The sequence below is a fragment of the Mercenaria mercenaria genome, chromosome 1, assembly GCF_021730395.1.
Source record: "Mercenaria mercenaria strain notata chromosome 1, MADL_Memer_1, whole genome shotgun sequence".
NCBI lineage: Eukaryota > Metazoa > Mollusca > Bivalvia > Venerida > Veneridae > Mercenaria > Mercenaria mercenaria.
This window is the reverse complement of record NC_069361.1, coordinates 19,266,173-19,275,029: the sequence shown is the minus strand read 5'-3', so window position 1 is coordinate 19,275,029 and position 8,857 is coordinate 19,266,173. Positions and strand designations below refer to the sequence as shown.

General features: G+C 34.6%; 1 protein-coding gene across 1 annotated transcript; it reads left to right on the top strand.

Annotated features, from left to right (window-relative positions):
- The first annotated feature begins 1,374 nt into the window (after positions 1-1,374).
- Positions 1,375-6,325, top strand: LOC128545832 (uncharacterized). Its single transcript, XM_053541356.1, has one exon. The coding sequence runs from the start codon at positions 2,555-2,557 to the stop codon at positions 3,296-3,298; it is 744 nt and encodes a 247-aa protein (XP_053397331.1). The 5' UTR covers positions 1,375-2,554; the 3' UTR covers positions 3,299-6,325.
- The last annotated feature ends 2,532 nt before the right edge of the window (positions 6,326-8,857 follow it).

Sequence of the window (8,857 nt, the reverse complement as noted above, 5' to 3'; positions counted from 1 at the left end):
AAACTAAGGAAAACTTGCTTTCAATATGAATTTTATCTATGCACTCGAAGCTACTCTTATTTAAGTTATTATCACAATGGATGTTTAATGTGGTCCCAACTGGAGTACTGAAAAATATATTTGATGTCATTCACTTTGAATTTATTAGATTTATTTTCACTAAAATCTCAGTATTTCATAAAAAATAGCAGATTGAAATAGAATATATGAGTACAAAATTAAAAGATATTTCGGCAAAACTAAGGTTCATGTAAGTGTCCCTTAATTGCAGTTGTTTTTCTTTTCAAATAGGCAGTCTCACAGACTGAACAAATGTGAACAAATGCTTCACACTGGCTTCAAACACAATAAATGAAGGCAATTTGTTCTTCGTAGGGTGCTATAACGTTTATATTTTGAAAGGTTAATGAACATCCTGTTTTTTTTTACATTTTTTTTCAATACGAATGTAATACTCAAATAAACATAAACTGTAACGATCAATACCCACAACAAAAATATGAGCTGCACCATGTGAAAACCATCGTATTGGTTTAGCGGCTAGCTTGGATCCAGACCAGCCTGCGCAAACTGGTCAGGGTCCATGCTGTTCGCAGTCAAAGCCAACTGCAATTAGACAAACTGTTATCGAACAGTATGAATCCTGAGCAGACTACGCGGATGCGCAGGCTGGTCTTGATCCATGCTGGCCGCAGACAGGCTGGTAACATGCCCAATTGGGCTTTAGACATAAAAACTAATGTTTCTTGAAAAATAATGAAGATATTTCTTTCAAACTTGGTCCATTAATTAAGCATAACATATGGCACATACTAAGGTAGAAATAACTTTGTTGCCTTTAGTTTGTTAGAATTACTTCCCTTTTTTCAGATTTTTATGATGCATAATTTTTGTAGTCCAAAAAAAAAATGTTTTAATGCAATGTTTAAAACAGAAAAGGGTTCAATGGGTTTCTGTTGCTCAAAACATGCGGGCCAGTACCTTTATTCTATGTATTTAAGGTTAATACTTTGTTTCTAGTGCAGATGTATGAACAATAAATTATTTTTTTACAACTAACATTTTTCTATAATCTTGTTAGTGAAAGCACAGTAAAATGTATGCATTCATGTACTAGCACAATAATTTAGAGCATTAGAAAGCCATTGAACCATTTTTTGTCTTAAATTATGCGTCATAAAAATCTGAAAAGGGGAAATAATTCTACCAAAACTGAAGGCAACAAAGTTATTTTTGTTTCACTTTGTATCATATGAAATGCTTAATAAATAGAGCAAGTTTGAAAGAAATATCTGTACAATTTTTCAAGAAATATTAGTTTTTATGTCGAAAGCCCGATCGGACAATGTAACCAGCCCGGCAAACGCACTGTGTGGTTTTCTCACGACGCGGCTCAAATCATTTGCAGGGGTTTACATGAACATTCATAAACGTATAAGCATTTGTTTAGTTTTTTCTATGTATAGATAAATTCGGAAAAAATGGATTGTGACATAACAAAAATGAGCTGTGTATACGAGGATGTAATGCTTCACTTAACTTTCATAAATCGTAAATGATTATTACTATTATTTCTATGCTTCCAGAAGGGCGAGAATATAGTTGACACTTTGTCCGTCCTTCCGTCTGTCCGCCCGTTCCGTAGTAAAACTTGAAAAGTATTAACGGCATTTTATTAAAATTTTACATAATCATAGAGGCCATTGAGACAAAGAGGAGTGTTACAGGACCATAACTCTACCTTACCTAGCTTTTGAATTATCTCCCTTTATTATACAAAATAAGGCTTGTCAGGAGCACTACTTGAAAAGTATTATGACATTTCATGTAAACTTCACAAAATCATAAAGGCCATTGACAGTACGGCCTCAAAGAATTATCATGATTGGTCTAATAGCCCGGCTTATAAGTCATTCGATCTTGCACTTTTTAGTAGAGACAAGCCATGAACATAAAATGATTGAAGGTTATGTCAAATAGAAATCTGGATATGGAACACTGACTTTTCGCACCTTCTCTTGTCAGGGGCAGACAACTCATATAAAGAATATTTTCAGAAAATTTCTTTTTAAATCGTCTTATTTTGCTCAATTTTTAATAAAACTTTAAGATTTTTGGGATTTAAGTGTTTTGTGCTAATATCTTTCTACATTTTTGTTGTATTTATAGTATCAAAAGCAGGTTTACTCTAAAGTTTATTCATGCGCAACGACTTCCGTTATTTTGATAAAAATGCTGTTAGTAGTTATATTTTTTAATGAATCCTGACAGATTGTTATATTATTTATCTTTATAGGAATGCAAAATTGAAATAATGTAAATGAATAATATATTTCAGAAAAAGACAAAAATATTCATTGTGGTTTATAAACAGCTACTGGTCCTTTCTTTTTATCAAAATTACCGTAAAATGTTTGTAATATAATACTCATTTTTCAATACAAAACCCTTAAAACAACACTTATTACACTTTTGTGACATTATCCGCGATCGAATATATCGTTTTCCTAGGAAAAAAACCAGTTAACGCAATTAAAAGGGAGGTAATCGGTAAATGGAAATAGATAGTGCATATTTGTCGCATTACTGTGATTTATGTAATATAACAGTACTCCGAGGGGTAAAGAAGTCACAGAATAATATGCACAAAGAACGCCTCCCTATTACGCATGATATCCTGAAAGATATGATCACATCTTTAAAAAACGGCCTTCTCGGCCAGTACGATAGTCTAATGCTCGCAGCAGCATGCAGTATGGCATTCTACGGTTTCCTGCGTTGTGGGGAATTTACAGTTTCTGGAGCTCTATCCAAAACAGCAGCCTATGCCTTGAAAATAAATGATGTCACATTCGAAAAAGACAAATCAGGTTATGTTCTTAACCTTAAAAACTCTAACGCAGATGTTTTCAGGTCTGGGGTGAAGGTAACAGTTGCCGCAACAGGATCCACTACATGCCCGCTGCAACTACTAGATGAATATATCAACTTACGGTTCAAGTGTGGAGCTAGTCTGCACGACCCTCTATTCATTAACAGTTGTGGTAAAACTTTAACAAGAGAATTTTTTATAACCAGTATCAGGAAACTGTTACGTGACATAGGGAAAACTCCAGATTTCTATTCTGGTCATAGTTTCAGAATTGGAGCCGCAACAACAGCTGCAAAAGTTGGTATAGAGGACCATCTAGTTAAAACACTGGGAAGGTGGACTTCAGGCTGCTACTCCAGATACATTAGAACAAACCGAAAGTCCATACACCAAGCACAAAACGCTATGTGCCGAGTGGAGTCTTAAAGATATGATCGATTTCAAGGTCTTTAAGTACACAAGTTTAGACATATTTCCAAAGATGGCAAGTTAGTTAATGGGAAGTCATACACAGAAGTTACGAGTGTTCTTAGTGCTTCTGTTATACGTAGGAGAAGAGTACGAGTGTTTGTAGTACCTCTTCTAAGTCAGTGTTAGTTGGTCAACATACAAATGCAGTATCTAGTTATCCGGTCTGTGTCCAGATGCGCTGTGTCCAGACGCATCAAGGCAAGCGATATTTATTTCTTGGAAGGAGTTTCAGTCCCTTGTCGGGCAGTACTTCTTTTGTTGATGGTGGTATCCATGGACTTTGCGAACTGACTCTTAACGAGTTTAGCTATGGCTACAGACACTCTTACGCTACAGGTGTTAACTGACTCATAAACTTTTTATATAAGAACATAAATTCATGACTGTTACCCTTAGTTGTGGCATATTGGCATAGCGCCTTTTTTGCACACTGCCAATTCATATATACAGTATTATATTGGTGTATAATTAACTTGCACAGGTAAAACATTCTTTAGTGCTGTATGTTAAACAATGAATGTAAATATCTCAAGAATATGTTTAACGACTGTTCTTATGAAATCATTGATATATGATGACATTTTTCACACTGCCACCTCCGTTATTCAATTTTTATACTTGTGCAGAATTAACTCATATTTTTAAGAATGGTCTGTTAATGCCGTAGGTTAAACAATGTAGGCGCACATCCTAAGAATAGTTTATACCAGTCAAACTAGTTAACAGCCGTTACCCTCAGTTGCGGCAGCAGTCACATATATTGCATTTTTACACCCACCTTTGTTACACAGTAATATATGGGTGTAATTAATTTAACTTGTATTTTATTTTATTTTTTTAGAATTATTGATTTAAAGGTGGCATATTAAATAAATATGTTAATATTTAAAAACGTTCTAAAATAAGTGCATATTACTTAATGGCAGTTACTCTTAGTTGTGGCAGTATAGACATCTTAATGACATTTTCACAGTGTCACTTCCGATATATATCAGTATTATATTTGTGTAGAATTCAACTAGGATTTGTTAAAAATGTGCCTGTAATGTGGTATGCTAAATGATTTATGTACAACTTTTATGAATTTTTATATAAGTACACACAAGTTAATGACTGTTACCCTTAGTTATGAAAGTATTGGCAAATGACACTGTGTGCATTTCCATATTTGATTGATTATATTGGTGTATAATTCAACTAGTATCTGTTAAGAATGTTCCTTTAGTGTACTATGTTAAACAATCTAGGTAAAACGTCTGAGAATATTTGATATAGGTTCACATGAGTTAACAACTGTTACCCTTAGTTGTGACAGTACTGTATTTATGACATCTTTCACATTTCTACCTTTGATATTAGTGTTAGATTGACCTGCATATAATTCAACTTGTATTGGTTAGATTGTTCCTTCAATATCATATGTTAACAATTTCGTATGTAAATATGTATTACCTTATAAGAGTGCAGAACCTGGGAATTATTTTTAAGGGGGCTCTCGCTCAGTCCATTGCCTACAATGAACCTCACTCGTTTGGCCATTATATAATTCAGGTTATATATACGCCCCCTTAACAAGTCACTGAATAGAACCAAATAACTAAACGTTCTCTGGAAAAGATATTCAAAGGTTAAGTCATTTTTGAGTGTTCTTGATACTACTGTCCCATTAGTTCTACTTTGGTGGTTTGTTTATTCGAACTCGGCTGCCGCTAACGCAGTTAGGTTCGCATACCAGCGACTGTCAAACAATTTTAATCTAGTATGCTTACGACCATGACTGCTTGGAGTTTTGTCGGATACTTTTATCTGACGCAGTTCGTTGAACTGCCTTGATGAGTGATCATCGTCGTTGACCATGACTGCCTGAGGTCTCTTGGATATTGTCATCGGATCACATTCAGTTCACCGAACTGCCTCGATGGGTGCAAGCCCCATTGCCTCGGTCATGGTCGCCTTGGTCGAGATCGCCAGCTTGCAGTGGTGGACTGTGCGGGCCTGTCTCCCTTTCGCCAATAATATTTGATAATTATTAATTCATGTTTGTATTATAATGGATGTTACAAATTAATTGTCTTAGAATAAACTTTGTCTCGTAAATCAGTTGTTGGTCTCTTTAAAGTAGAGATTGAATAATTAAATTCAATCGAGTTTTGAAGAGTCCAATATATGGTACACCCCTGGAGAGCCTCTCCTAACCTTTAACCTATGTGAGTCACATGGGCTTATCAGTAATCAGCTGCAGCTTCGCATTAGTTCGCGCGTCCAGCTTCTTTCTTTCTTTGTTCGGAAGTGCGTAGTCAAGACCAGACATTTTTCGGAGCTCACTAACCGCCATCCACCCCTCCACCTTGTGCCACAATTCTAGGTTCTGCATTCTTGGAGTAGGAACGTACAGTTCAACACAGGGTTAACGGCCATTATATAACTCAGGTTATATATACGCCCCCTTAACAAGTCACTGAATAGAACCAAATAACTAAACGTTCTCTGGAAAGATATTCAAAGGTTAAGTCATTTTTGAGTCTTCTTGATACTACTGTCCCATTGATTCTACTTTGGTGGTTTGTTTATTCGAACTCGGCTGCCGCTAACGCAATTAGGTTCGCATACTAGCGACTGTCAAACAATTTTAATCTAGTATGCCTACGACCATGACTGCTTGGAGTTTTGTCGGATACTTTTATCTGACGCAGTTCGTCGAACTGCCTTGATGAGTGATCATCGCCTTCAGTCATGGTCGTTGACCATGACTGCCTGAGGTCTCTTGGATACTGTCATCCGATCACATTCAGTTCACCGAACTGCCTCGATGGGTGCAAGCCCCATTGCCTCAGTCATGGTCGCCTCGGTCGAGATCGCCAGCTTGCAGTGGTGGACTGTGCGGGCCTGTCTCCCTTTCGCCAATAATATTTGATAATTATTAATTCATGTTTGTATTATAATGGATGTTACAAATTAATTGTCTTAGAATAAACTTTGTCTCTTAAATCAGTTGTTGGTCTCTTTAAAATTGGTTACTTACAAGTATCCAGGCACTAATGTATTTAGATTAAAAGGTTCGTGGTCCCATAAAGAATAATTGAGTGGAATAATTCATGGCGATTTACCATTAATTCTAACACGACCAGCAAATAACCTACATACATGTAGAGCAAAATCCATCTCGGTTATTCTGCAATATACCACACTCGTGCAATGACGTCATCCGATCCAGGTGCGTGGCACGGTCGTAAAAAGTAGTTACCATTTTTCCTATCACTGTTGATACTAGTATGTGGTGTTAGAATCGAAATAATAAGTTCCCAAGTGTGATTTATCGTAGAATAACCCGTGTTTTTCATTCTAATGCGAAACAATAGATCAATCAGGCCTACGGCCTTCGTGATAGATTCTTACGCATAAGAACTCAAAACTCGGATTATTCTACGATAAACCACTTTTGGGAACTTATTATTTCTTAAATAAATTGCACATTCTGACATATCTGGATTTGGTTGCAGTTAAACAGAGAAGAAAGTAGTCAAAGAAAAACAGTTAAAGTAATGCATAACTGAATCAGTGTAAACAATGTTAAAAAAAGACAAATAAAAAATGTGCTTATATGATATAAATAGCAAATTAGCAGTTTCCATTTTGGTATGTACTACATTGATGCGTTCGAAATACACACCCCTTAACATTTAAAACACGAATATATTTAGCTGATTTTTATTTTACACTATGGCCATAGACCTTTAGGATGATAGGTCAATAACAACTCTGTAAGACTTTTTCATGCTTTATGTGAATAAATTTTGTTTTAATGTCAATTTTCTTTCAATCTAAAACATTCAATCTAAAACATTCATTTGTCAGATATAAATACAGTTTGGTTAGCGTAAGAAATAAATCGCGATTTAGTACTGTTCATCTGAGTATATCTTTAATTACGTTAGTTTGCAAAAATATACAGAATGATACACACATCATGCCGTTACAAAGAGTAAAAGAGCTTTGTTAGATTTATAGAAACATTTCACTTAAAATATCACACCCATATCCCCCCCCCCACACACACAACATACCTTCTTTCCGGATATTTTACCTTATCGGGATCAACTTGCATTAGTTCATGTCAAAACATTATCTCGCGTGCCACTTTTAAAAATGGAATTCTAAACAAATGTTTAAAATGACTACAATAAACAATAAAATATGAGCTAGAAAACTTAAATAATTAAGTTCTTTATTGAGCCCTTCTAAATGGTTGCAAAATTGAGGCATTGATGCAAATAAAAGTATTGATTTTGCATGTTCAGTTAGCTGTAATTTTGAAATTTTACTAACAATATACTTTTCTAAATGATTGAAATATGTGCAGTAGTAATTTAAAAAAAGGAAATTTGAAAAAGTCTAAGTATGAGGCTAGGAGATTTGGTACGTGCATGTTGTCATACAGTTTGCGCTGTTTTCAACATCGCGGTACTAATAAAATCTCTCTGACCATCCCAACAAATATTCTTTAAGGGGAATATTTCTTCTTTCAGTTTTATATACGTTTCTTGCTTTTAACCATTGGGAAAGGGGTCTGCTTTTCTTAGTATTTATATCCCATCCCTTAGCCTGTCTCTGTTGCAAATAGTTAGAAATTAACCACTCTACATTGTTCTTCATTATGTTTTATCAAGTAATATATCGCTGCAAAAGTATAGAAAATATTTAATTCAAATTAAATCTACGTATGAATTGATTATTACATAAATACGAGGTTTAGTTCATATCCACAAAAAGAAATATACAACATTTAGGATGAGCAAAATATGAGGCATCTCTCCCATATGTGTTGGACAGTTTAAAATGACCCGAAAAGGCATTAATAGTCGGGAAAAATTCTAAAGCGATATAATCTAATTATGAACACAGTTTCCTCTTTTCTATAACACTATTTTTAAAATTTTGTCATTGTTTGAAAACAGGGTGTAAAGTTTAAAAAAATGTGATACGTTGTTTTAGATAATTTACCCTGTTCATGCAAATTATTCCAAAAGTAACCTTTCTTGATATTTCTTAAAATAATGTAACTTTGAGAAGCTCTACATACCCAATTGTTTTGTCACCAGATTAAATTTGAAATTTTGAAAAGGGCGATACAATTTTAAACTTGCTGATCATAATCAAATTATTTTTACGAATTCAATAGTTCTAAAGATGACGTCATAAACATTTGCCCAGGCTTGTCCCTGGTTGACGGATTCGAGTGTTTTCCCTATCCAGAATTTATCTTCTGGTATTGTTCTTTAAGAAAAATATTTTCTAAAGTCTCTACTAAAATGTGCAAGGTTCGGCCATATTTTAGAATTTATAAGCCGGGCTATAATAAAACTGCTTTTTAAACAGAGAGCAATATATTCTTGCACAATTTTTGAAACTGGAAACGTGAACAATATTGAGGAAGTTGTTGCTCTAAGAAGTTGTTGTTTAGGGAGTAAGACTACGTTGATGCATGCAAAATATGTATAATGCTATTTTTAACTT